The 27,815-nt window shown below is 47.1% G+C and overlaps 3 protein-coding genes across 8 annotated transcripts in view; all 3 read left to right on the top strand.

The window, feature by feature from the left end:
• The window catches only part of Otud5 (OTU deubiquitinase 5), a 30,488-nt gene extending 23,283 nt beyond the window's left edge, over positions 1-7,205 (top strand). For 3 of the 5 annotated variants that reach the window (XM_038316119.2, XM_038316124.2, XM_038316122.2), the window contains exons 7-10: positions 3,947-4,150; positions 5,477-5,678; positions 5,763-5,876; positions 6,149-7,205. In XM_038316119.2, the coding sequence (XP_038172047.1) occupies positions 3,947-4,150; positions 5,477-5,678; positions 5,763-5,876; positions 6,149-6,273 (645 nt within the window). In that variant the 3' untranslated portion in view covers positions 6,274-7,205. The remainder of the gene's footprint in view (positions 1-3,946; positions 4,151-5,476; positions 5,679-5,762; positions 5,877-6,148) is intronic. The other 2 variants (XM_038316123.2, XM_038316120.2) reach the window with 1 other exon arrangement.
• A 3,430-nt stretch (positions 7,206-10,635) lies between these two features.
• Pim2 (Pim-2 proto-oncogene, serine/threonine kinase) lies at positions 10,636-16,047 on the top strand. The gene is made up of 6 exons (XM_038316389.1): positions 10,636-10,907; positions 11,037-11,146; positions 12,001-12,051; positions 13,888-14,260; positions 14,684-14,860; positions 14,955-16,047. The coding sequence occupies exons 1-6, from the start codon at positions 10,847-10,849 to the stop codon at positions 15,116-15,118; spliced, it is 936 nt and encodes a 311-aa protein (XP_038172317.1). The 5' UTR covers positions 10,636-10,846; the 3' UTR covers positions 15,119-16,047.
• Positions 16,048-16,812: 765 nt separating this feature from the next.
• Slc35a2 (solute carrier family 35 member A2) lies at positions 16,813-27,773 on the top strand. 2 transcript variants are annotated; one of them, XM_038316855.1, is made up of 5 exons: positions 16,939-17,085; positions 18,457-18,639; positions 22,850-23,001; positions 25,479-26,212; positions 27,503-27,773. In XM_038316855.1, exons 1-5 carry the CDS (start codon positions 16,995-16,997, stop codon positions 27,528-27,530), a joined length of 1,188 nt encoding a protein of 395 aa, XP_038172783.1. In that variant the 5' UTR covers positions 16,939-16,994; the 3' UTR covers positions 27,531-27,773. The 2 variants fall into 2 exon arrangements, with proteins under 2 accessions (XP_038172784.1, XP_038172783.1); XM_038316856.2 differs by lacking the exon at positions 27,503-27,773 and having other exon boundaries at positions 16,813-17,085; positions 26,069-27,338.
• Positions 27,774-27,815: the final 42 nt, after the last annotated feature.

Below are 27,815 nucleotides of genomic sequence, written 5' to 3'. Positions count from 1 at the left end.
GGACCTGTTTTGCTTTTTAATAAATTGTAGAAAAGGTTTAGATTTGCAGAATGATTGTGAGACTATTAGCGTTATCATATGCCACATTATGATTAACATTAATGGAGTACATTTCTCAATAACAAATCAGTATTGATACATTAAGTAAAGACCATGCTTTATTCACATTTCCACAGTTTCCTCCTGGTGAATCTTTTCTGTTCCGGGAATCCTACCCAGGACACTATCTAACATTCAGTTGTTCCCTTTGACTTCTTCTGGCTTTAACAGATTTTAAAGAATTTCATTTTTTTTATTTGTGGACCCACTCTATAGTTTTGTCTATTCTAGAATGTCATATATTGGGAATTATGCAATATGTATGTAGCTTTACCAGAATGACCCCCCCCACACACACACACACTTAATACCATTTAAGATTCATCTATAACTTTTCCTGGATTGACTTTCCTTTTTTTTTTTTTTTTTAAAAAAAATGGAATGTTTAAAAGTTTCTCTAATTAATAGACTTAATTGTTGAAGTTTTTTACATTTATCTATTTCAGGTAGGGGGTGTATGAAGGTCAAAGAACAACTTGTAGGACTCAGTTCTGCCTGTGAGGTTTAAACTCACTCAGGTCATAAGGCATCCTTACTCCCAGAGCTATCTTGCCAACCTTCAGAATCGTTTTCTCAGTACACGGAGTTTCCATCTAGTTCCTTCCTCCCAAGGCACAGAGACTCTGGTACATTTCTTAGAGGGTTTGACGCAGTGGTAATACATTCCTATTAAGTTCCCGCCTCATTCCTTACTCTTGTTTGATGACTTTGGGAATTTTTTATTATTTTTATTGACTTTGGGGCTTTTAAGGAATACCATTTAAAGGTATTACAGGGAAATTCTCTTTCTGAATGTTGTTATCATTTAAACCCAGATTTTGGGTTTGGGGAGGGAAAGCACTAAGATTAAGTGCTGTTCTCAGAACAATATATCGAGTATATTTTAGGAATAAGATCGTGACTGTTGATGTCTTTGATCATCTGACAGGAGTAGGATTAAGTTTCCCACCTTTTGAATACTGTATTGTTAATGAAGGAAATAACACTTTAGGAATGAGGATTATAGCTATCTCCCTGAATTTATGTTAAACTAAACACAGTTACTGCTGATGTCTCCAGTTAAAATTCCTCCATCACAGGCCTCGTTCTTGCCCCCTTTCCAGTTTTGAGTAAAATTCCCACTTTAAAGTGAGAAAACTTTACCCACCACCCACCAGTCATTTACATCTACATCTATAAACTGGGGCAGACTCATTAACTGGACCCCCTGGAGTCCAGTGATAAGCCCAGTTCTTTTTGTTTAGTGTTACTGAGTCTATTCATTTTCTAAGTGCCTAAGGCCACCACCTGCTTGTCCTTGCATACATTTGTAAGGTGGTTTTTGTCACTGGGAGCCTCACTTCTTAACTGATCTTTAAAAAGCGATTAGCATACATTAAGGATTAGTCTTTGTTTTGTAAAGTTCCTTGGGTTTTGACAGATGCATAACAACAAAGTGCATCTATTTTAGGCACCTAATCATTCAAATAGTTTTAGCCCCTGAAGGTTCCCCACTCTTTCTTTCCCCTTCAGCGACTGATCCTTTATTGACTCTGTTTTTTCCTATTTCAGAAAGTCACGTAATTGGAATCATAGTATGTAGCCTTTTCAAAATGCTGCTTTTAGGTAGCAGTATGCATTAAACTTCCATGTTTTTTCATGGCTTGTTAGCTATTTTCTTATCACTTACTGTTCCATTTGTGGAGGCACACGGTTTGTTTAATCATTCACCTATTGAAAGATATCCTTGGTTGCTTCCAGGTTTAGATGATTATTAATAAAGCTTCTGCAAACTGCTGTGTGCAGGTTTTTGTGGGAACTTAAATTTTATGGTTAGTTGTATTACAATCTTGAAGCAGGATTTCAGAATTTTAAAACTATACTGTGATTTGTAAGGAACTGCCAGGCTTTGTATGAAGTGGACGTGTGTGTGTGTGTGTGTGTGTGTGTGTGTGTGTGTTTATCACAATGAATGAAAGTTCACTTTCCCAGGAATTGATCTTCCTACTTGTTAGGTTGGGAGCATAGACCCCCAACCCCTTGCATCTATCTCAGCCCCCAGGCCTGAGAGTTGTATTGATCTGGACTCCAAATCCCAGCAGGGCAGGTCCTGACCTTCCCCTAGGGAGGGGTCAGAGCCACTCCCACAGATTATTTAAGTGAACTCCCAAAAGAGGAACACGTGGTCTCTTTTCTTTCCTCCTGGTGGTCCTGTTTGTGGCCTCCCGGTTCCCCCTGGGGCCACCTGAGAGTGCAGGACTCCTATTAAACCTGGATATTTTTTTAATTTGGCTTGTTTTGATTTGGCTTGATTGGGAATTTGCGTCGACAGAGAGCTTGCATTAGGAAAAATTCCTAACACTACTTTTTTGTATTTTGGCCATTCTTGGAAGTTTTAGGTTTATTTGAATTGGTAACAATGTGTTGAACACTGTTTTAGTGCTCTATCCCTGAGCTATACCCCAGCCTGAGTGTCTTTTAACATGTCCACTTACCATCTCTGTATCTCTTTCTCTGTGGTTAGATTGCTTACCTACTTTCATTTTTGTCATTTTGCAGTACTGGGAATTGAATCCATGTTTTGTTGTTGTTGTTTTTGTTTTTGTGTTTCGATACAGGGTTTCTCTGTAACTTTGAAGCCTGTCCTAGAACTCACTCTGTAGACCAGGCTGGCCTCAAGCTTACAGAGATCCGCCTGACTCTGAGTGCTGGGATTAAAGGCCTGCCCCACCACCACCCAGCTGAATCCACGTTTTGTGTATGCATTCTTTATCACTGAGCCGGACAGACCATAGCTGCCTAGTTTTAAATTGACTCAATCTAACATTTCCATGCATACATTTACCCTAGTATGCTACATGACAGGAAAATATGTTGTACATCATTACTTAGTATACATGCATTTATGTATTTGTGTGTGTGTGTGTGTGTGAGAGAGAGAGAGAGAGAGAGAGAGAGAGAGAGAGAGAGAGAGAGAAATTTGCTAGGAGCATGGTGGAACATGCCTCTAATCCTAGTACTCCAGAGGCAGAGAAAGGGGAATTGCGAATTCAAAGCTAATCTGGGCTCCATTGTTTTTGGGGAAAAAGAACATTAACTAAAACTTTATGAAGCAGTATTTACACTTAATCCCTGAAATATACTTTGATGTTCTCTATTATTTCATTAGTGTCATATCGCTGGATGTGGTGGCTCACGCCTGTAATCCCAGCACTTGGGAGGCTGAAGCAGGAGGATTGCCATGAATTCCAGGCCAGCTTGGCCTACATAGTGAGTTCAAGATCAGACTGGGCCATGTAGCAAGACCCTGTCTCAACAAACAAACAAATAAATAATGCTGTAGTATCTTAAAACTTCGCATGAAGTTCTCATACAGTGTCCTAGCACCCACACCATGCCGATACTGACCCTTCATCCCTCACATAGCCACACCCAGCCTCATATATGCCTGACTCCTGCCTCCACTCCATGTCTGTACAGTTCACTTTTCTGTTCATCTCTTTCCTTTTCCCTGTGAATATTTGAGAAAGGCTTCAGCATTGTGAAATAGAGCCGTTACTAGGTGAGGCTTCTTTAAATTAAGACCTAGACTGAAGAGCCCCTTTAATCCCCAGACTTAGTGCTTCATTTGAGGTGTCTTGGGGTTGGGCCAGCATTTCTGACCATAGGAATTCAGAATGTCAGGTCTTAAAATCTAGGCCTGCTTTCCTCCAGTCACCAATCTGTGCAATCTGCTGAGGAGTACTTTGTAAAAATAACTTTTCTTGTGTTGTTTTTGCTAAGGCCTGTAAGCCTACCTTCCTGAGCCCATTCAGGCTTTTGCCCAGGTTCAGAGCATCACCCCACATCCCTGTTCCTCTCCTGGCAGTTTGCAGAACAGTCCCTGATGAAGAATGCCATAAAGACATCAGAGGAATCATGGATTGAACAACAAATGTTGGAAGACAAGAAACGAGCCACAGACTGGGAGGCCACAAATGAGGCCATAGAGGAGCAGGTGGCTCGAGAATCCTACCTGCAGTGGCTGAGGGATCAGGAGAAACAGGCTCGCCAGGTCCGGGGACCCAGCCAGGTGGGTCATGGACTCTGTGACTGGCCTGACCAAGACCTGTTACTTCTTATCTTTTGGCCCCTAATGAACAGGGATAAAATATGGGAGAGGGAAGCTCCCAGCCCCATCGGTTACTCATCTCGTCTTTAGTCTTGGCATCGTACCTTGGAACTCTCAACACTTGCTTTTAAGAAGTAAAGGAGAGCAGCTTTTAAGAAACAAAGGAGAGCAGCCACCACTGCTGGTGGCACAAAGGAACAATGGGTAGCTACAAAGAGACCAGCTTTTTTTTTTTTTTTGGAAACCCTTTGCATGCTGCGTTCTGTACTGAGGATGTAAAAGCTTTTCCTTCACTGCCTTCAATGATCCTGTCTGTCGAGGAAGACAAGGCATTGGTGGGGCCAGTGACCCTGGTTGTACAAAACCAGGAGGGGTGGTGGTTTCAACCAGTTGCCTTATTAGGGTGGGGAGGGGGAAGGCAGGCATCTGAGGAGGATTAGATGTTTGCAAGAGCTAAATAATCTGTTCAGCAAGTATTTATTGTAGGTCTGTGCCAGGAAGCAGGAGGTCCTATTCCTAGTGTAGCGGGATATATTTGTGGCCCTAGCAGGCAAGGTCCCTGTCCTTAGGCTACTCGGGTTTTCAAAGTGAAATAAAATAATCATAATGAATAAATTAGTTGGAGGTATGGTAGATGAAAAATGACAGTTGGTACAGGGGAACAATGAGACTTGAGTGGGGCTGGTTTGAGTTCGCAGTATTAAACAGTTATGAGGTAGGCCTCATCAGATGAGATGAGAAAGGGCTGCTTTAGTTGAGTATGTGTACAGAGCAAAGCCTGGGGTGAGGGCGCCATACTTGGTATAACTCAGACATAGCCTGGCGCTGAACAATGTATTGGGTGAAATCAAGGCAATGGGATTAGGTTGGATAGGGGCTTGTGAACTCTGGAGAAGACTTTGATTTTGCTCTGAATGAGGCAGAAACAGTGAAAAGGAAAAAGGATTGGATTGAGTTAAGACGTAACAGAATCACCTGACTACTGAGTAAAACAGTCTAAGCTAGAAAGCAAGGGTAGAAGTAGGAGACCAGTGAGGGGCAGCCTTCTAGGTAGTTCATGGTGAAGTACTGTGGCCATGGTGTGGGGTCAGGATCTCTTGGAAAAAAGAGTAGTGATTTTTCTCAGTAGCCTCCAAAGATTCGGTAGTGGTTAGGACTTTGCCTCTATTCTATTGTGGCACATTAAAGCTGTACTGTAGCCAGGACTCTGGAAGGGGTCTAAGCACTCTGGCACAGGAGGATCATAGCTGGGGTAGGTCCTTATCACTTTTTCCTTCCCTACTGCAGCCCCGGAAAGCCAGTGCCACATGCAGTTCAGCCACAGCTGCAGCCTCCAGTGGCCTGGAGGAATGGACTAGTCGGTCTCCAAGGCAACGAAGTTCAGCCTCTTCACCCGAGCACCCTGAACTGCATGCTGAGCTAGGCATTAAGCCCCCTTCCCCAAGCACTGTGTTAGCTCTTGCCAAACCTCCTTCACCCTGTGCACCAGGTCAGTGACTTGCTTTCAGGGTGCCTGCTTGGGCTAAGAGGCTCTGCTTGGTGGGCCCTACCTCAGACTGTTCATCTGCCTCAGGTACAAGCAGTCAGTTCTCATCAGGGGCTGACCGGGCCACATCTCCCCTAGTGTCCCTCTACCCTGCTCTGGAGTGCCGGGCCCTCATCCAGCAGATGTCCCCCTCTGCCTTTGGTAAGCCTCCTTAGGGGATGGGCCTGCTGGAAGCTGGGAGAGCCTGGAGGATTTTTGAAGCTCCTAGGCATCTTCCCAAATGAGAGGCATGAGGGAAAATTTCAGGCCCAAAAGGTTTTCTCCACAGGGGTCTAGTGGGGTTTCACAGAGTTAAGGGAGCCAATGAGTGATTGGAACTTGGGTGGATTTTCCAGAGCCAGGCATTAGACAGGCATGAGCGAGAATGGGCTGAGGACCCCAGTCATCATTGTCCTCTTCTCTCTCCTGCCCAGCAGGTCTGAACGATTGGGATGATGACGAGATCTTAGCATCGGTGCTGGCAGTGTCCCAACAGGAATACCTAGACAGTATGAAGAAAAACAAAGTGCACAGAGACCCACCCCCAGACAAGAGTTGATGGAAACCCAGGGACTGGACACAATCCCCTGACCCCCCCACTCCTGCCCTTTGATGCCACCCAGCCTTATTTGGCTTTCTTCCTTCTTGGGCTTCCTTCATTCATTTCCTCTTATCCTTCTTTTCCACTTCCCTCTGGCTGACCCACTTTCGCGCTCCATCCATCTCATCCCTGCCACCACCATACTGGTCTCTGCCAGCTGATGTGCTCTGTTGCCCCCCTGCACAGCACCATCTCAGCATTCCACAGGGGACTCTGGAAAGGGTGCCGAAGGTAGGCGAGAGGCACACAGAGACAGACCATGTGGCAGCCAGGCAGCCCCCGAAAAGAGAGACACTGAGACAAAAGGGAGTCTTCTGCTCGCCCTTCCTTACACATCAGAGAAACTTGCTGCACCTCTGCCACAATGGTGACAGGAAAGGCGGGAGTGGGAAATTTTCCTTCCTAGTACCCCAAGAATCTGAGCCTTCCATATTAAATTTTTCTTTATGAAATGTACTTTTATCTTATAAAATCAAGAACCATGTTCATGGCAACACTGGCTCCTTGACAATGGTATCTCCGGTTTGGAGACAGTCAAGCTGGCCATGGGGCATGGTGGGCAGGCCAAGAGATGAATTTCTGCTGTCTTCTGGCCTCCAGCTCCTTGGAGGGGTTGAGGATATGAGCCAGAGGAAGGTGGCAGGGTTGCAGTGGCAAACTGGCTTTGGACAATGAACCCTGACCTTGCTGCATTCCTTTTGCTTCCACCACTAGTCTGTTTGGACTCTTTAGGTGGGGCTATCTTTGGAGATCGTGACTGCTACTCAAGATTTGAGTTTAGGGAGTGGGGGCAGCCTCCACAGGTGGGGCACCCGTGCCCTGCAGGTATCGACAAGATCCACCATCTGTAATGTCCTTGGCACAATAAAACCAAATGTCAGTTTCCCTGAGCAACTCTGTTCTGTATGGGGCAGGGGTGGATGGGCCTCTGGGAAGCTTGCCCTGAGTTCTACTTGTTCTCCAGTAGGTGCTGTCTGTAGGCTGGGGTTCATCTTTGATCTGTTTATTAAATTAACTTCTTGCCAGGTGCAATTTATGTAGAGCCTAGGCAGTTGAAACTAACCTAGGCCACATAACCAGGATTCTGTTTAACAGAACCAGCAATAAGAAACCTCTTCTAGTACTGGGTCATGCCTTTGAACCCAGCACTGGGGAGGCAGAGGCAAGTGGATCTATCTATGACTTTTAGGCCAGCCTGATCTACATAGTAGAGTTGCAGGCTGGCCAGGCTACACAATAAGATGCTTTTTTCAAAAATCATAAACTTCCTCAGTGGCAAATCTACTTTGAAGCCCTTACTCCCACCTAACCAAATTTCTAAATGGGAGCCTAGGGATAATTATGGACTGTGTTTGGGCTAAAGGCCATGACTGAATTTTGTCAGAATTTCCACTCTCAACCTTAATGTTCATTCTTGTGATAATCTGATGAAGAAATAAAACAATTGATAATAAGCTACATGAGTTTATTGAAAGTGACCAGAGGTGACCCCTGCCTGACTGGTTTTCATAAGCTGGAAAATGAAGTGGCTAAATCCTTTTTTATTATTTGCTTCCAAATTCTGTTGACACCTCTGTCTATCCCTCCTAGGGTTTGTAAAGCCCAGGTTGAAAAGGCTGGCTGACCCTCAGATTTTTCTCAAAACAGTATTCTCCCCACCATGCCTCAGTGGGGTCCTTGCAGAAGGCTGTGTGTGGTAACCCCACAGGTGAGGGTGTGGTTTGCCCAGTGGGCAGCTGCAGGGTATCTGAAATACATGGCCAAGCATGAGCACGCCAAGGGGGTTGATTTAAAATCTATCTGCATTTTCTAGCTGTGTGGCTTTGGGCTCTCTTTGAGTTTAAAGTGCCCCATCTGCAACTACAGGGGTGATTAATGTCTGCTACCTCATGCTCTCTGATTTGTGAGTATTGACAGAGAATGTGTATGGTCAATAATGTACTACTGGGCACAGTACCTGGTACATTCTTAGAGCACAAATGTTGGGGTTATTAACAGACTTAGGGGTGGGGGTATTATCGTATTTTGTAAGTTTGTACCATTTGGCCTCAGCCTGCCTCTTGCTACTCTTGGCTTTTTCTTGCAATTTGCCCTAATCCTGTCTTCAGCTACCAACCTTATTTGTCTTTTAAGACAGAGGGGTCACCTGAGAAACCCCTGTGTGATCGATCTCATTCACATTCTCACTTCTGTCTACAACTATCCCCAATAACTGTACTATAAATAAACTTCTGGGCTGGGGCTGTGATGCTTACTTATCTTGTTTGTGTGTGTCTTAAGATCTACCCCTGCACTAAAGCCTGTCAGGCTCACAGTGAAACACCTAGTAATGTTGGCTGAGTTAAGGGAAATGACATAACTGCTGTGCTCTGTGTGTATTGTCTGTCCTGTGACCACAGTGAATCTACCACTCCTGAGTAGTTCAGTGTCTCGGACTGAGTGTATGTGTCTGTGTCCAATGAGGGCTTGTTTCCAGGTGTGTCAGATGGTGACTTGAGTGTGGGACTCTGCCTATGACAGTTTGTGTCTGGTATCTGAGAGAAGTGCATGTTTGCGTGGGTCTGTCAGTGCCAGTGCATCTGTAGTTTGTCTGGATACTTTCAGTGATAAGACTGCGTTATCTGATAGTGTGTATGTGATTGGATCTATTTTTGTGACATTGCTTATCTATGTAGTGCTCAGATCACTACATGCCTGCTCTGGAGCTGTGTGTGTGTGTGTGTGCATGTGTGCGTACATGTGTAACCTCTGTGTATATTGTGACAGAATCTGGGTCCCTCATTTCTGGGGCAATCTTTATGTAAATGTGGGTATCTGGTGGTAGTTGTGTGCTTGCAATAGGTTTGTCAGTTTCTGGTGGGGCATAGGTATTAAATGGTCCCATGGGACAGTACAAGTAAAGTCGTATCACTGTATTTCTGGGATGTTATTTTCTGGGTGTATCTTCATGTGCATCTAGGTCTAGAACAGGTCTGCCTGAATGTATCTGATTGTATCTTTCATGGTGGTTCTCCCTCCGTCTGTATATGTCTGTGTGTGGGTATGTGACTTCCACACACAACTGTAGATGAGAAAACAACTTGTAGGGATCGCATACAGGTTGGCAGACTTGGGTAGCAAATACCCTTTCCCTCTGAGTCATCTCACCTGCGGTGCTTTTGGTTTTAAGTCATATTCTCACTATGTTCCCTAGTCTGCCCGCCGATTCATGGTGGTCCTGACTCAGCATACAGAGGACTTGGATTCCACATGTACTCTACATCGCCTAGCTTTCCATGTATCTTTGGAGTTGTGTGGATGTCTTCCTGGACATGAGGCCCTCTGGATATTTACACAGACATGGCTCTTCACTTCTTCAGCCTTTCAGATCCTACCTCTTTAACAAGGAAGTTGTGGTTCCCACAAGAACCAAGCCTTGTCATTATAGATTCTAGACCCCCTGACTGGTCAAGTACTAAGTCTAGCCAGGTTTGTGGAGGATAATGGCAATTAAAAAAATCACCCTTCAGGGGCCAAACTGCCATTGACGGCCCTGCTCCCCTTCCTTGTCATGGTGGAAATAAATGTTTCCTTCCCTGAATAATGGACCAGCTCTTTTTATAAGGGTCTGGTTACCGTTTTGAGGCAAAGGATGCTTAAGCTTGGGTGAGAAACACCCTTGCATCATAGGATCCTGCCTAGCTCCAGGTTCTGATTGGTTTTTTGTTGTTGGGGTTTTTGTTTGTTTGTTTGTTTCCCGAGACAAGGTTTCTCTGAATAACAAGTCCTGACCCAAAACTCGCTCTGTAGACCAGGTGGGTCTCGAACTCAGAGATCCGCCTGCTTCTGCCTCTCGAGTGCTGGGATTAAGGGTATGCGCCACAACCGCCCGGTCAGGCTTTGATTCTTAAAAGCTGGTTTGGCGTTGTCTCTTCACCGATCCAAGGCTGCAAAAGCGACGGCGGCAGCAAACCTGCATCCTAGGAAAGGAGGCTGTGCTTTTTTTTTTTTTAAGTGTGTACACACACCCTACCACACTAACAACCAAAACAAACGGGGTTGTCGCAAAGGGATTCCCAAAACCTGTTCGAGTGTGCTGAGTGCGTGTGCACGAGCGCGTGTCTGTGTGCCTGTGTGCGCGCGCGGCCGCCCCCGCCCCCACATTTGCATACAGGCCCCGCCCCCGCGGAAGAACCTGGCATGTATTTGCATAAGGGACACTTGAAACGTTGATGGTGGCATGCAAATAAGGACTGGCTCCGATTGGCCGGGGTACAGCAGGTGCCGTGTCCGGATTGATCAAAGCCAGGTGGGCGGGGCTGTCGCGCAGGGCGACTCTCCGGGAGGCGCGTGCCCCCGCTCAGTAGCGTTGGGGCTGGCGCGCGCGACGAATCTTAACGCTGCGCCGTCTGCGGGCGCTTCCGGGCCACCAGATTCCCTACCTTCCACCCTGGCGCCCCCCAGCCCTGGCTCTCCGGCCGCTCTGCCCCGGGCATCTACGCCCTGCGGGCTCAGCGGATTCAGCGGGCTCAATCTACGCAGCTCCTCCTCCATGTTGACCAAGCCTCTGCAGGGGCTTCCTTCGCCCCCTGTAACCCCCACGCAGCCTCCAGGTGAGCGCAGTCTCCCCTGTCACAAGCAGGTTGGGTGGACTGGAATGATTGGTGTCGGTATGGGGGCGAGAGTCACGGCTGGGATCAGAGTACACCGCCACCCTGATTTCCTCGCCTCCGCTTGCGTAGGTGGCAAGAATCGGGCAGCTTTCGAGGCCGAATACCGACTTGGCCCTCTCCTGGGTAAGGGAGGCTTTGGCACCGTCTTCGCGGGACACCGCGTCACGGATAGACGTCAGGTATCCCCTAAAGGGGTTCTGGGAGGGTCAGGTGTTTTGGCGAAGGGTGGTGGTGGGTGAACGGAGATGCCACTTGTTCCAGTGGGGAGCTTGCAAATGTGTAGTAGAATCATAAGGAGCAGGGTTGCTCTGTGTGTGTATGTGTGTGTGTGTGTGTGTGTGTGAATGTGAGTGCGCACATGTGTCTACAGTCCAGGTGTGTATGGGGGTGGGCTGGAATTCTGGAAGACCGGGTATTTGTACTGGGAAGGGGGCAGATCTTCAGAACTGGACCCCAAGAGCCATGGTATTTGCGTGCGTGTGTGTTTGTGTGTGTGTGTGCGCGCGCGCTCGTGTGTACGTGTGGGGGGAGTGGGGATTTTTTTGAGTAGGTGTTAAGAGTGGAGTCGTGAAAACAAGAATCCAGATACGTAGTTGTTGTGCCCTGGAGATGGGTAGAATTATGGAGGAGGGCTTGCGATGTCAAAAAACTTAGAATTTGAATGTTGGGATATGGGTCAATGGTGGGTCGTTTGTCCATCATTCACAAACACTGAGTTCAACACCAGCGTCACAGGGTGGGGGATGTAGGGAGACAGTGGGAAAGAGAAAACAAAAGAAAAAAATACAGCTCCATTCTAGATTTCAGGAGGTCTTGATGCTTTCCCGACAAGAGCTCAGGAGTAAAGATGCTAGACGGAGTGAACACGATTCTGGGGCCTTCAGAGTGCTGGATAGGCATCCAGGCTCCAGTGGGTGTGATACGTATGAGAACTAGAAATACTAGAGTGGAGAGACTGGAATTGGGCAGAGGGTCTAGATTAAGAAGATTCTGGGATCACCGGCTGGCCCCCTTATCTCAGTATTTTTTCTAGGTGGCCATCAAAGTAATCTCCCGGAACCGTGTGCTTGGCTGGTCCACCGTGGTGAGTGTCTTTGGTGTGTACGTCATGACCCGTGGACTCCATCACCGAACTCACCCCTTGATTTTTTTCTAGGGGGTGGATTATTCCCTGGGCCTTGAAACCGTGAGAACCTCACCAACCTGTGTTTACTGCCTTTATGTGATAGTTCTGATTTCACCTCAATTTGCCCAGAGCTCTGGATTCTCCTCTCAAACTCTCCTTTTGCATCTTTCTTCCAAACACTGCTTCTGGGGCTGTTCACAAGACATGCTGTTGGGGAAGGAGGGGCCTAGGTCACTGGTTGTCATGGTGATGCTGGCTGCTGCCGCTGCCACCCGGAGAAAGCTAACGGACTTCAGGGCGGGTCTGGGCAAATTGTAGGTAAGAGCTCCCCCTGGTGGGCATTTCAGACAGTCTATGCCAACCCTGGGACGGAGAAGGGAGGGCGAGCCTGCGCAGTAGCCGAAGAATTTGCGTCTCCGTGAGAACCTGTCTGCGACTGTGCAAGTTAGTGGGCCTGTAACGGACCTCACCTGAAGCAACAAGACCCTTGACACTGCCTGTTTAGGTGTGGGGGGTGGTGTTATTGAGTTGCGGTAGTTGAACTGATTAGTAAGACTGACAAAACGTCGCCTTCATTGAATGTTTGCTCTGTGCCAGGTCCTTTGCAGTTAATCACTGTAAGCTGTTTTTAACAAATGAAAGCCAGTATTGGTGGTGCACACCTGTAATCCCAACATTCAAGAAGCTGTGACAGTAGGATTTCCGTGGATTTTTTTCTTTCTTTTTGTTCTTTTTTCTTTTTCTTTTTTATTTTCGAGATAGGGTTTCTCTGTAGTTTTTGGTGCCTGTCCTAGAACTAGCTCTTGTAGACCAAGCTGGCCCCGAACTCACAGAGATACACCTGTCTCTACCTCCTGAGTGCTGGGATTAAAGGCGTGCGCCACCACCGCCCGGCGATTTCTGTGAATTTGAGGCCAGCTTGGGCTACATGGCAAGATCCTGTCTCAAAAATGAGGCAAAATTTAAAAGCCAGAGAACGTCTATGCGGTGACATAATTATAGGCACTTTGCAAAGTACGACATTTATTCGAATTCAGTAGGTACTAGATCTCTTCTACTAACTGCTCTGTCCATCTAGCATATTGAGTCCTTCAACACTTATACAATAATAGTATTTAATTACTTTTCATTGCTAGCCTCTCTTTCCTGTAAACTACTTCCATTTAGAAACATTCATAGAGTTATCTAGTGTTCATAAAAACTGCCCTGATCTGGATGTTGGCTAATAAGACAGGTAAATATATCCCATGATAACATGATATTTTTTTTTTTTTTTTTGGTTTTTCGAGACAGGGTTTCTCTGCAGCTTTAGAGCCTGTCCTGGAGCTAGCTCTTGTAGACCAGGCTGGTCTCGAACTCACAGAGATCCGCCTGCCTCTGCCTCCCATGATAATTCTTATGCAGAGGGACTTAAATTTTAAATTTGAAGGCCAGGCATGGTGGTGCACACTTTAATCCCAGCACTCTGGAGGTAAAGGCAGGTGGATCTCTTGAGTTCCAGGCCAGCTTGGTCTATGTAGAGATCCTGTCTCAAACCCCATCCCCCCCCCCCAAGAAAGAAAACACTTCAACTTATTCAAATATTTACTGAGCTGCTACATGCCAGATGTATATGGCTTCTGCTCATTTCACTCTGATGGATTTGAGCCTTTGAAAGGCTACTGAGGTCTGGAAAAAGGGAGATGGCTTGCCAAAGGTCAAAAATCAGTGCTCTGAAAATAAACTGCCATATTGACAGTAGGGCTCAGACTTACCATCTACCTTCTGTTTTTTCCTTTTCACTTCCCACCCCAGTCAGACTCAGTCACTTGCCCACTTGAGGTAGCACTGCTGTGGAAGGTGGGTGAAGGCAACGGGCATCCAGGTGTGATACGCCTGCTTGACTGGTTTGAGACCCCAGAGGGCTTCATGCTGGTCCTTGAACGGCCTATGCCTGCCCAGGATCTTTTTGACTACATCACAGAGAAGGGCCCACTGGGTGAAAGCCGTAGCCGCAGCTTCTTTACCCAAGTAGTGGCAGCTGTCCAGCACTGCCATGCTCGTGGAGTTGTCCATCGTGATATCAAGGATGAGAACATCCTGATAGACCTGTGCCGGGGTTGTATTAAACTCATTGATTTTGGTTCTGGCGCTCTGCTGCATGATGAACCGTACACGGACTTTGATGGTAAGGATTCTTCCCTACAATTTATGCGGGGGGGGGGGGGGGGGAGCTGTTTTTAGTCTTCTGGCTTTTTGGCTATTGGATTGTCCTTGTAACCTTTGACCTAAATTGTACCCTTTAAGGTTCTTGATTCTCAAGCCCAGTTACAGTTTCTTATTTAGTGTGGGGATCTTGTTAGTGTTGGGTTTTGTTGTTGGGTTTTTTGTTTGTTTGTTTGTTTGTTTTGCTGGTAAGACAGTCTTAGTGTTAACTTGGAATTGCTCTTTTTAAGCTGTTTTGCTGCTGACAGGACTCTACTGTTAAATGTGAAGCAGTATTCTCCAGCAAGTGGATACTCTTCTTTAATTTACAGTTCATACTTCTAGGGACACAGGGTTCGACAAAGGGCACCATCAGGGAAAGATCTAATTCTTGGCTTGTGTGCAGGGACAAGGGTGTATAGCCCTCCAGAGTGGATCTCTCGACACCAGTACCATGCCCTCCCAGCTACTGTCTGGTCACTGGGAGTCCTGCTCTATGACATGGTCTGTGGGGACATTCCCTTCGAGAGGGACCAGGAGATTCTGGAGGCTGAGCTCCACTTTCCTGCTCATGTCTCCCCAGGTGAGGCCCTCGCTGACCCCACAGGCTTCCTTCCTCCCAGGACTGGGTACTCTTTGCTGACTGCTAATCTCCCTTGTGCTTCTTGACCCCACAGATTGCTGTGCCCTAATCCGCCGGTGCCTGGCCCCTAAACCCTGCTCCCGACCTTCACTGGAGGAGATTCTGCTGGACCCCTGGATGCAAACACCAGCTGAAGAAGCGCCCATCAATCCCTCCAAAGGAAGCCCCACCCCCTTACCCTGGTCCCTGCTTCCCTAGGCCCAGCCAGGCTCTCTGGTTGGAATCCCATGGTCATGCTACAGGGATAGATGGACATCTGTTGACCTGGTTATACAGGTTGTTAAAATCCAGTATTACTAAGGTCAGGGAATAAGGATCAGGGGTCAGAAGATAGCCAAGTCTGCCCAGTTCCTATCCCAATCCTGTGAAGGAGCTCTCCTCCCGGAACCTGTGGTCCCTTATTTGGGAGGGGGGAGTTAGTTGTTTCTTGTTCTGTTAAGGATGTTTATTTGGTTGGATTCCTTCCCTTCTAGTCCTATGATTCTTATTATGACATTATAGTCCCTACACTGGCACCTCCTATCCTACTACCACAAACTTAGACACTTAGTTCAAATGCTCTCACTCGGGCAAGGGTGCTTTCCTTAAATACCCCAGCAGCTCTTTAGCAAAGGGGCCCTTACCCTGGGATCTCAATTCAGTTGCTGCTTGCCTGCCTTAGCCCAGAAGTGATTATTCTGGAGAAGGTAACACCCTATTAAGCCCTATTAATTAGTATCCCAGTGCTTTTTAATTTAATTTTATTTTATTTTTATTTTATTTTTTTGGTGAGGGGACCCTATTGTTATCCCAAGTGCTCTTATTCTGGTGAGAAGAACCTTACTTCCATAATTTGGGAAGGAATGGGAGATGGACATCATCGGACACCACCAGAGACTAGGATGGGATGGATGGTTTTGGGGGGATGGGATGGAGGAAATAAGTCTTACTGTTTGTTCTCCTGGGGTCCCCCCTCTCCAACTTTTGCTGCCTCCTCCTGAGCCAGGATTGTCCAGTGGTAAAGTGTAAATAATTATGTACTGGAGGTAGGAGAGCTGCAGCTGTGCCCTCCTGTCCCTTCTCCCCCTGCCTGGATTATTTAAAAAGCCATGTGTGGAAACCTATTTAATAAATAATGAAGTCACGAATGAATGGTCATTTATAGAGGTAGGCATTAATGGAGCATCTACTGCCTGTTGAGTTTAGATGGCTGGAGAAAAATCTCTGAAGAAAAACCAAGTCAGAGAGGGGGGCAGTCTGACCGTTTTTGTTTTGTTTTCAGATGGGGTCTTTTTGAAGCCCAAGCGAGCCTCAAACTTGGAGTGCTGGGATTTACTTGCACAAAAATAAATCCCAGGCTCCAACTGGAATTTTTCTAGCACTTTCTGTGTAGCTCTTAACTTGATTTAAATCTTAATTTTGTCTTTGCCTTTCATGCTCCTCCTTTGCATCTTCCTCAACTCACCTCCCTTGGTCTCTCTAATTCTGACGTCAATTGTCCTGAACCTGCTTCTCATTTTCCTAGGTGACTAAGCCTTCCCTACTCTAGTTCAGCAATGAATTCTATGAACCTAGCGGTAGGCCTATGACTCACTTGCCCCGCCTTCTCGAAAGTCCGATCCCTCCCAGTTGGCCTCCGGGCCTTAGAGGGCGGGACCTGGCTGGGACCTGGCTGGTGGGACTAGAACTGGGTTTCTGATGCGAGGAGGGTGGTGCCATCTGAAAGTTCCAATAAAAGCGGAGATGGAAGAACAACGGAACCAATGAAACCGCGGGACGGCTTGGGAAGGTGGTTCAGACTGTAGGGGTCAGTGAGGCGGGCCAACGGGAGGTGTGGGCCGGGTCTAGTGTTGCCAGCGTGCCAATAGATGTGTAGAGGCTGCGGGAGACGGGTCTCCGGCATTCTTGGTCTCCAGCTGATGGAATCTGGAAAGTCCGAAACCACCATTTTAGAATCAGGCTTGGAACGGGCTAAAAACACCACCTCTCAATCCCAGCTAATGCCCCGCCCTCCATGCCGGAGGTCCGGAAGCGGACGTGATGGATACGGAAGTAGCCTGCTGTTGCCGAGGGGACGGGACGGGCAGATGCCAACATGGCAGCGGTTGGGGTTGGCGGATCATCCGCGGCGGCCGGGCCAGGGGCCGTGTCCGCGGGCGTGCTGGAGTCTGGGTCGGCTACAGCGGGTGAGATGATCTCAGGCAGAGAGCAGTTGGCCGGGCGGAGTTGGGGGACCTTGGAGGTGGAATGATCCTTGACTGAAGTGACAGCGGCATCTCGTGTAAACGGACCGACGTGTGGTGTGTGTGTGTGTGTGTGTGTGTGTGAGAGAGAGAGAGAGAGAGAGAGAGAGAGAGAGAGAGAGAGAGAGAGAGAGAGAGAGAGAGAGAGAGAGAATGTGGAAGAAGGGAGGAGAGAACGGATCATTGTAGGTTGCAGGTAGAAATCGGTCGTTTTGTGGGTGTTTGTGACGGGGCCCTAGACTTGGAAATAAAGACCGTTATGAATGTGTGGGGATATTTCCTTTTGAGGAAGCTAAGACCACTGAGAATGTTCGGGGGCTGTGGGCAATCTTTAATTGCAGAAGGGAGAGACGGATTCTGGGATAGGAGTTTTTCCTTATAGAAGGGAGAGAGACGATTCTTAGGGTGGTGGCTTCTTCCTTATAAAGGGACCTTATAAATTGTCAGGGTGGGGCACATCCTTGTATGACTAGTGGATCCATTTTGAGCATAAGGCTGTCCTTCATTACATGGAGAGTATGTTCTGGGGCTGTCCCATCCAAATGGAGATAGTTCTATTTATGTTGAGGTGGGAGGGTTCCTTCCTTATAGGTCAGGGAAAGAACATTCTGAGGGTGCCAAGTCCTATATAGCAGAGAGAGCTCATTGTCAGTGTGGGTAGAACAAAGAATTGTTCTGTGGCTGGGAGGAGGGTGTACGGCAGTAGGGAAGTATTTCCGTATGTGATTAAGGTAATCAGACTGTTGGGTAACCATTATAGGAGATAGGAAAGTAGTACAGTCCTTAGGAGGTGGACATTTTAAACAATTGCCCCATTCATTATATTCTGATATTATTTCATTTATGGGACAGTCCTGCAAGTAGAAACATCACTTCATAGAAATCCTCGATTTGCTCATCCACAAAATGGGATGTTTTGAAGTACCATCAGAGACCAAGTGCTGGGTGGGAATCCATGTGAACCCCTTAGCGCAGTGACAGGCGTGCTGCACGCATTCAGTAAATACGGGCAATGCTGTCGGGGAAAGAGCTGCTTCCCCGGGGAGGGAGAAGTGGGTATGTGTGTCCAGGGCCTACCCAGGCCATTTCCTCACACCTTACCAGGAATTCCACAGTAAGAGCTGGCCAGAATGGGACCCTGTCTGACCCTTGCCGGCAGGTAGGGAATCAGATTCTCAGTTGAGTCAGGAAGGGCAGGCAGAGGAAGTTCCAGTGGTGGCTGGGAGGGTTTTGATTGAGAAGAGAGGGGAGGTGGGTGACTAAACCCTGACAGCTTCTGACTCCATCCTTCTATGTCCCTTCCACTCCCTACAGCTCACCGACGCCTCAAGTATATATCCTTAGCTGTGCTGGTGGTCCAGAACGCCTCCCTCATCCTTAGCATCCGATATGCTCGCACACTGCCTGGGGACCGCTTCTTTGCCACCACCGCTGTAGTCATGGCTGAAGTACTCAAAGGTGTCACCTGTCTCCTGCTGCTCTTCGCACAGAAGAGGGGTATGAGGCAGGGAAGGGGCTGGTTGGTTGATCTGACTTCCTGTGTGTAAGCACGCCCAGGAGGCTTGTTTTCTGAGAGAATCTTTATGAAAGTGCTTGCGGAGTATGTAAGCGCCATCTAAGCTTCCTTGCCACTCCAGCTGTGCGAAGTTGCCTCGGCACTTGTATGTGTTCCCTTAAACCTGGGAACTGCAGTAGTGACATAGTCTGCCCAAAAGGCAACAGAACACTCAACAGTGATTCAAAGATTTAACTTTATCCTGTGGAAGCCAAGTGTGGTGGCACATGCCCCTAGTAACAGCATTTGGAAGGTGGAAGCAGGACGATGAGGAGCTCAAGGTCATCTTTGACTACGTAGTGTAGTGAATGTTCAGGGATAGCTTGAGCTATCTGAAATTCTATCACAAGGAAGCATAATAAAAATCATACATAATAAAATAATATCATCTGAGGCAGGAAGATCATAAATTCCAGGTCTTCCTAGGCTGAAGCAAGATCCTGTCTCAAAGCTGGGCGCATGCCTTTAATCCCAGCACTTGGGAGGCAGAGGCAGGTAGACCTCTGTGAGTTCAAGGCCAGCCTGGAAGGCAGACCTCTGTGAGTTTGAGGCCAGCCTGGACTATAAAGAGCTTGTTTCAGGACAGGCACCAAAGCTACAGAGAAACCCTGTCTTGAAAAAAAAAAATCCAAATAAAAAGTGTTTGGCAGGAAACATGATCCTGCCTCAAAACAAAACAAACAAACAAAACCCCTAAACCACCAATGAACAAAAAAGCAAAACCAGATCTGATGGTGCAGGTCTGTAATCTCGGCTGCTTGAGAAGCTGAGGCAAGGAAATCATAAGTTCAATACTAGCCTGATCAACTTTGTAAGACCCAGTCTCAAAACATAGGACTGGCAAGAGAACTTAGCAGGTAAGGTAAAAAAAAACTCTTGCCATGCAACCCTGACAGCCTGAGCTCTATTCCCAGGACCCATGATGGAAGGAGAGAACTGACTTTAGCCTCTAAGTTGTCCTTGGACCTCCACACCATGGAATGTGCATGCCCACACTCAAACGCATATATCACACATAATACTGATAAAAGGACTGGAAATGTAGCCCAGCTGTAGAACACTTGCCTAACTTGTTTAGGGCTGTAGGTTCATCCCCAGTAACACACATACCCACAACGTGCGCGCGTGCAAAAACCAAAACAATTGGGGCGGGGAAGATGGCTTCATGGGTTAAATGCTGGGCGGTGGTGGTGCACGCCTTTAATCCCAGCACTCAGGAGGCAGAGGCAGGTGGATCTCTGTGGGTTCAAGACCAGCCTGGTCTACAAGAGCTAGTTCTAAGATAGCTAGGGCTGTTATACAGAGAAACCCTGTCTCAAAAACAAACAAGCAAAAAATAATAAGGTGGAAAGTGATAGAGGAAGACACCCAATATGAGCTCTGTCTTCCACATGCCCATGCATGGATGAGGGCAGCAGTCCATCCACATTCCCACACACAAATCAGAAACCCAAAAGATTAAGTGGTTCATAAGTGTTCAAAGTTATAATGCCTCCTTTCTTTTCTTACTTTTCTTTTTTTCAAGACAGAGTTTCTCTGTGTAACAGCCCTGAGTGACCTGGGACTCACTCTGTAGACCAAGCTGGCCTTGAACTCAGAGATCTGCCTGACTCCTGAGTGCTGGGATTAAAGGCATGCCCCACAACCACCTGGCAACAATAGCTTTTATCCACAGTTTTTATTATTATTATTAATTTGGGAGGTGGGCACCCATGTGCTATGCATGCATTGGAAGTCAGTAGACAACTTAAAAGAACTGAATCTCTCCTATCATATGGGTCTTGGGAATTCTTGTCAGGCTTGGCAGCAAGTACCCTTACCCTGATGGGCCATCTTGCTGGCCCTATTTTGATTTTTTGAGATCAAAATAGGGTTTCTAACACTGTAGCTGAGCTTGGTTTTGAACTCCTGATCCTCTTGCCTCCCAAATATGAGGATTTTAGGTATGCGCCACAATGATGACCCACAAACTTAATTTGTTTGCCTGTCTGGCTCTCCCTCTCTTTCCCTTTTGAGACACGATCTCACTGCACTAACTAGCCCGGTCTTAAACTCCAGCTGGTGGGCTAAAGTGTCCCTCCTCCCTCCACCTCTGTGGTAGCTTGGGTTGCAGGTACAGGCGCTTCATCACTCTCTGCTCACTTTGCTTTTCCTCACCCTCAGTGTTGAACACTCGCTCAGCATGTGCTAAAGTCCTAGGTTCCATCCCCATCACTATAAAAGGAACAGAACTTGTGTGCTTGTAATCCTGGCACTTGAGTAAGAGGCTTTCCTCAGCTATATAGTAAGGCTTTGTCTGAAAAACCAAAATAACCAGCAACCTAAACCTGACCTGATGTGGAGTTCTTGGTATACCTGTGTTTTGAGTTTTTCCACTTTGTGTGTATATGCACATAATTCTCCACAGAAATATGAATGTGCTTTTTTATGATATGCAGTTATAGCTATGCAGGATTTGTGATGTATTTTGTGGTACGCACATTACCTTCTTAACACCTGGAAAATACCAAGTCAGAAATCCATTAATTACTACTGAAATAAGTGCTGTGATGGATGGGGGAGAATTTTATGGATCAGTATCAGACAGGCATTCTAAGCTGACCCTGTGCAGTGTGGTTATGGAGATCTTCTAGGGATAACTGACTTCAGGTAAAACCTAAAAGATGAATTCATCCTTGGTTCCATAGCAACTTCAAGGCCAGTTTGGGTTATATGAAATCTGTCTAAATGAAATAATAGTAAGATGTAGGGCTGAGTATATAACTCAATTGGTAAAGAATGTGCTTAACAGACTTGGGGGTCTTAAGTTTAATCTCAAAGACCAAAACTAAAAATGTGATGAGTTTTGCTGGGTGGTGGTGGCACACACCTTTAATCCCAGCACTCCGGAGGCAGAGGCAGGCGGATCTCTGTGAGTTCAAGGCCAGCCTGGTCTACAAGAGCTAGTTCCAGGACAGGCTCCAAAGCTACAGAGCCCTGTCTCGAAAAAAATGTGGTGAGCTTTACATAGACCTTATTACATAGGAAATGATACTCAGTTAATTGTAGAAATTCTCAACGAGACTTCTATTTAATGGTCAAGAACTGGCGTGGTGGCGAACGCCTTTAATCACAGCACTTGGGAGACAGGCAAGGTGGATCTCTGAGTTCAAGACCAGTCTTGGCTACAAAGTGAGACCATGTCTCAAAAAAACAAAAAAACAAAAATAGGATTACATTCAACTGGTACATGTTGGTGCCTACTCAAGAAGCTAGGGCAGAAGGATGGAGGAGAATTTGAGTCCAGCCCAGGCTCCTTAGAGAGACTCTGTTTTGAGAAGAAAGGAAAAAGGGCTGCATTCATCCATAGGGCAGGGGCAGCTTAATGTGTCTAGGGCTAAGAAAAAGATTTGTTTGATGGGAAATGGACTCTGTCCTCAAGTGGCTCATGGACCATTAAGGAACTAAGATGCTTAAAAGCCTTGGGTTGGATGTGTAGCTCAGTGGTGTGTGAGGCTCTGGACTAACCACAAAACAAACAAATCTCAAACCTCCCTTCTGAGAGATAGTTATATGCCCCTGCCCAGGAACCAAGAAGCTCTATGTCACATGCTTCTAGTTACTGGTGATTATTTCATTGTAGAGACATGTCAAGTGCTTGCCCTTGACATGAATGGGTTCATGCCAGGGAGGTAGCTCTCAGGTGGGTAGACTGTGGTTGATAGCAGGCAGAGTGAGATAGGTAATAGTTTTGTGACCATTAGTCTTCTTTTCTTACAGTGTTAGGGTAGAACCTGGGGACACACACACATCTGCTAGGCAAGTGCCCAACCCCTGAACTATATCACCATTCCCCTTTGCAACCATAAAGTTCTGCATCAGAAAGGCTTTTTGTTTAAAAGACATAATCTCATTATGTAGTCCTTACTGGTCTGGCACTGGCCTGAAACTAACCAGATCCACCTGCCTCCATCTCCCAGGTGTGGGAATAAAAGGTGTGTGCCACCAGGCCAAACTCAGAAAAAGTTCTTATTGGCATTGCTGTGCTACTGTGGAAGAAACTGAGCTGCTGGGAGGGGGAGAGTAGTTCGGCGGTGAGGGAAGGCAGGACTGGGAGGTGAGCAAAGGGGCCAAGCCTGGTCCCAATCCTCAGCAGACCTTCTTCTCACATAGGTAATGTGAAGCACCTGGTTCTCTTCCTCCATGAGGCTGTCCTGGTGCAGTATGTGGACACACTGAAGCTTGCCGTGCCCTCTCTCATCTATACCTTGCAGAATAACCTCCAGTATGTTGCCATCTCCAACCTGCCAGCTGCCACTTTCCAGGTGAGCCCAGCCCAGCATAGCTCCTGGGGAAGTGGGAGAGGGAGAGGGAGACGGAGGGAGGTGGTCTGTAAAGAGCAGGAACTATGTCACTTTCAGAATATTCTTGGAACTCCCTCCATATATGTCAAAATTGGGAATAAGGGGAATGCTGGGAAAACTGAAAATATACCTGAGACCAGACATGGTGGCATATACCTGCAAACCCAGCACTCAGGAGGCTGAAGCAGGAGGATTTAGGGTTTGAGGACTACAAAAAGAAACTATTTCTTGGACTGGAAAGATGGCTTAGAGGTTAAGAGCACTAGCTGTTCTTCCAGAGGTCCTGAGTTCAGTTCCCAGCACCCATATGGTGACTCACAATGAGATCTGGTGCCCTCTTATGCCATGCAGGTAGAACAATGTATACATAATGAATAAATATTTCAAAAAAGAAACTATTTTAGGGGGCTTAAGAGATGGGGCTCAACAGTTAAGAGTACTGAACTGCTCTTCTACAGGACCCAGGTTTGAGTCCTAGCACCCACATAGCACTCACAACCATTTCTAGCTCCATTTTCAGAGGATTTGATGCCCTCTTCACCTCCAAAAGCACAGATTTTCATGCAGGCAAAATATCTGCATGCATCAAATATTTCTTAAAGGCAGAAACTCTATCTCAAAGAAAAGAAATACCTGGAAAGAGTCTTTGAATGCTTATTGGTAAATCTGTGGCATCTATGGTTAGTCTTGTTTTCAGAAGGTTGATTAAAGAACCTAGATGTAGCAAGGTTGCCTGGGTTCAAATCCCAGCGCTGCTGCTTTCTAAATATGTGATTTGGGGAGTCAGTCACTTACCTTTCTCCACCTTTATTTGCCCATCCTTATTTTATTATTATTTCATTTTGTTTTCATTAGACAGGGTCTCATGTAGCCCAGACTGACTGTCAACTTGTTATGTAACATGACATGCTATGATCCTCCTGCCTCAACCCCTCAAGTGTTAGGATTATAGGTGTGTGTGCCACCATGCCCTGTTTATGATGAGGTGCTAGGGACCGAACCTAGCACTTTGTGCCTGCCAAGCAAAACTACCAGCTAAGTTGTATCTTCAGCTTTTATTTGTTTGGTTTTTGAGACAGGATCAGTCTGGTCTTGAACTCATTATTCTTACTCCAACTTCTTAGTGTTGTGATTGCAGTCATGAGCGACCATTGCCTAGCTTTCTCATCACTAAATTGCAGATTATAGTGGTGTTCAGTTCCAGGGTACTTGTGAAGATTAGATGCACTATTTCTGATCTAGTGCCCAGACCATGCTGGACACAGTAATCTAAAATATTCTCTGGATTTATTGTGCTTGAAGACGACCCTCTTCACAAAGCTTTCTATTTAATTCATCGCCTGCTCGGAGGCGTTTTACATACATCGTCTTACTTTATAGAGATGATGCCAGGCCTGAGAAAGGACAAGTGATTTGTCCCTATCACAGAGCTAGGAAAGTAGTATTGGGTTGTAGATTTACGTGTGACTCGGGACACTTTGGCACAGCTACCTTTTTGTAACTCACTGGGAGGTTCTTTTTCTTTTCTTTTTTGTTTGTTTCTTTTTCTTTTATTCTATTTTTTTTAGTCTAGAATTCCTTTTTCAAGCCCTCTCAGGTTTTACGTGGGGTTAGTTGACCACGTTGGAGTGCCAGTTGTTGTAAGGGGGGAGAGCCTGCTTGTTTTTCCCAGCCGCCCGGCTAGCTTACACCCAAAATAACCACACAGAAACTGTATTAATTAAGTTACTGCTTGGCCCATTAGTTCTAGCCTCTTATTGGCTAACTCTCATATCTTGATTTAACCCATTTCTATTAATCTGTGTATCCCCACGAGGTCGTGGCCTACCAGCAAAGGTCTGGCAGTGGATCCATGGCATCTCCTCTGTTTGCTTTTCAAGACAGGGTTTCTCTGTAGCTTTGGAGCCTGTCCTGGAACTAGCTCTTATAGACCAGGCTGGCCTTGAACTCACAGAGATCTGCCTGCCTCTGCCTCCTGAGTGCTGGGATTCAAGGCGTGTACCACCAACACTGCCTGGCCGGGAGGTTCTTTTTTTTCTTTTTTTTCTTTTTTTTGAGACCATTTCTAGCCCAGACTGGCCTCTGACTCTACATAACCAAGGATGACTTTGAATTTCTGATCCTCCTGCCTCCATTTTTCGAGTGCTGGGATTACAGGTGTATGCCACTGCATCTGGTGCTGGGGATGGAAGCCAGCAGTCTGTGTATGCTAGGCAAGCTCCTTACCTATTGACTGCATCCCTAGCCATCTGGGAAGGGCTTTGGGAACTAGTTAGCCACAAATTAGTCAGTGGTCAGTGGTTGGTTAATTTTATTGTTATGTACCCCACCTCTCCTTTACATTATGCCTGAAGGGCCACAGTGGGTACTGTCCCCTGCCCCTTGCACTTCCTGGGAGTTGGGGCCAGCCCTCAGTGCCTTCCATATGCAACTTGCAGGTGACATATCAGCTGAAGATTTTGACTACAGCACTGTTCTCCGTGCTCATGTTGAACCGCAGCCTCTCACGTCTGCAGTGGGCCTCCCTGGTGCTGCTATTCACTGGTGTTGCGATTGTCCAGGCACAGCAAGCTGGTAGCGGTGGCCCTCGGCCACTGGATCAGAATCCTGGGGCAGGACTAGCAGCTGTTGTGGCCTCCTGCCTCTCCTCAGGCTTCGCAGGGGTCTACTTTGAGAAGATCCTCAAAGGCAGCTCAGGTTCTGTGTGGCTGCGTAACCTACAGCTAGGCCTTTTTGGCACAGCACTGGGCCTGGTGGGGCTCTGGTGGGCTGAGGGCACTGCTGTAGCCCATCAAGGCTTCTTCTTTGGGTACACGCCTGCTGTCTGGGGTGTGGTACTTAACCAAGCCTTTGGTGGGCTCCTGGTGGCTGTCGTTGTCAAGTATGCTGATAACATCCTCAAGGGCTTTGCCACCTCCCTGTCCATTGTGCTGTCCACTGTTGCCTCCATTCGCCTCTTTGGCTTCCACCTGGACCCTTTATTTGCCCTGGGCGCTGGGCTGGTCATTGGTGCCGTCTACCTCTACAGCCTCCCGCGAGGTGCAGTCAAAGCCATAGCCTCCACTTCTGCCTCTGCCTCCGGGCCCTGCATTCACCAGCAGCCTCCTGGGCAGCCACCACCACCGCAACTGTCTTCTCGAGGAGACCTCATCACGGAGCCCTTTCTGCCAAAGTCAGTGCTGGTGAAGTGAGAGCTGGTAGTGGTTGGGGGAGCCAGGGTAGGGGGTTGGGTGGAGGGGGTTGGGCTGCTGCAGGTCCAAAGTTGTTGCCAGGGCCTGACTTTTGTGGGGTTGGAGGGTTTTTTCTCCCATACTTCTAGAGGAATATGGAACTAGGGATATGAGCCTTCCTGGTAGATGGACCCCCCTTTCCTGAAGGAGCTTTATTGAGCAGCTTCCTCTGACCAAGGCTAACCTCTTTGGGAACAGGGTTGGGGCACTGCTATTCCAGGCTTTTTCCCACGACCCTCTGCTGGAGATGTCCTGTCTCTCATGCCTGGGACAGGTCATCCCAGCCATCCTGCAGACTGGACAAAAGCCCTGCAGCTCTTCAGTAATGACTAATGACTACCCGTGGGGTTCCATTTCCTATTGTATGAGGCCTTCTCTCCTGCACCATCACCCTGGATCATGTCAACAGCTTGGTCTCTGATGTGGCTTTTGGGCAGTTTCCCTGGTACAGAGACCCTTGAAGATCAGCCTGTTGTAAGTGCCTGGAGTGAGGAGAGAGGCACAAGCTGAGAATTTTGCATCAGCTCATCTTGGGGAGGGTGCAATAAACACCATTCGCTGTTCAGTAGTTTGGGCATTTGTGATAATCAGATTAATAATGATCCAGAGTGTTGGGAAAATGGGGAGGGGAAATCCTGAAGTGGCTGAATCTTACGTAATTGAAGAGACGGATGAAGGATTGATTATCTTCTGAAACATCCAGAGAGGAAAAATAAAGCTGCCAATCCCACTCTTCAGCCCCATTGGCTGTTTAAAACACCCGTACTTCATGGCGGGTGCCAGAATTGATGAATCATGGAACCTGCACCCCCGCACTCCCCAAAGCTTATTAACTCCTTAACTGTTTCCCAGATGTGTGTGCCTGTTGTGTGTGTGAGTGAGCGTATGCGTGTGTGTGCATAAATACACGCATGGGAGGTGCCTGGGCTGTCTTTGCTATATGTAAATAGGGCCATTGGATCTTTATTTTTGATTAATTTGTTCTGATTTTTGGGGGTGTTGTTTTCTAAGGAACTGTAATGAACATGTCAGGATACCCAAGCCAAATAAAGATGATGTATTTATTTAGCGCATGTGTAGCTGTCTGACCCGGGGCCTGCTCTCTCCACATAAGCACCGAAATTAACCCCAGGATACTAGTTTACTACTACCGCCTTCACTTGCTCAGGGAACCCTCCTGCCAGTCCACCCCAGCTTTCTGTGTTTCTCTTTCCTTCCCGTGTTCACCACAGGTTGCTCACCAAGGTGAAGGGCTCGTAGCTGCTGGAATTGAAGATGTTGGCCTGCCTTCGTTCTCCCTTCTTGCCCTGGCCCAGCTGGGACTAAACTCTTATCAGTATTAGGGGTAGGGTGAGGTAGACATGGGAACTCCCTGTCCCCACCAACCCTGCCCCACATAGGGCTGACATGACTAACCTGTTAATGGGCCCACCTCAACTTCTGCTACCTTGCAGTATTTCTTAGGTGAGTTTCTGCAAATAAAATGTGTTTTGCATCTTGTCAGCTTGGGTTGGAAAGCCGGGAAAGTAAGAAAGGAAGCACTCA

The sequence above is a fragment of the Arvicola amphibius genome, chromosome X (genome assembly GCF_903992535.2).
Source record: "Arvicola amphibius chromosome X, mArvAmp1.2, whole genome shotgun sequence".
Taxonomy (NCBI): Eukaryota; Metazoa; Chordata; class Mammalia; order Rodentia; family Cricetidae; genus Arvicola; species Arvicola amphibius.
Note: the sequence above shows the minus strand (reverse complement) of the source record. Positions and strands in the feature narration are given on the sequence as shown.

Excerpts from the sequence above, each read along its gene's own strand:
- Pim2 (XM_038316389.1), top strand. The coding sequence starts at position 10,847 with ATGTTGACCAAGCCTCTGCAGGGGCTTCCTTCGCCCCCTGTAACCCCC. Across the intron at positions 12,052-13,887 it reads TGCTTGGCTGGTCCACCGTG|TCAGACTCAGTCACTTGCCC; the intron begins GTGAGTGTCTTT and ends TTCCCACCCCAG. Across the intron at positions 14,861-14,954 it reads TCCTGCTCATGTCTCCCCAG|ATTGCTGTGCCCTAATCCGC; the intron begins GTGAGGCCCTCG and ends TTGACCCCACAG.
- Slc35a2 (XM_038316855.1), top strand. The coding sequence starts at position 16,995 with ATGGCAGCGGTTGGGGTTGGCGGATCATCCGCGGCGGCCGGGCCAGGG. Across the intron at positions 17,086-18,456 it reads GTCTGGGTCGGCTACAGCGG|CTCACCGACGCCTCAAGTAT; the intron begins GTGAGATGATCT and ends CACTCCCTACAG. Across the intron at positions 23,002-25,478 it reads TGCCAGCTGCCACTTTCCAG|GTGACATATCAGCTGAAGAT; the intron begins GTGAGCCCAGCC and ends TGCAACTTGCAG.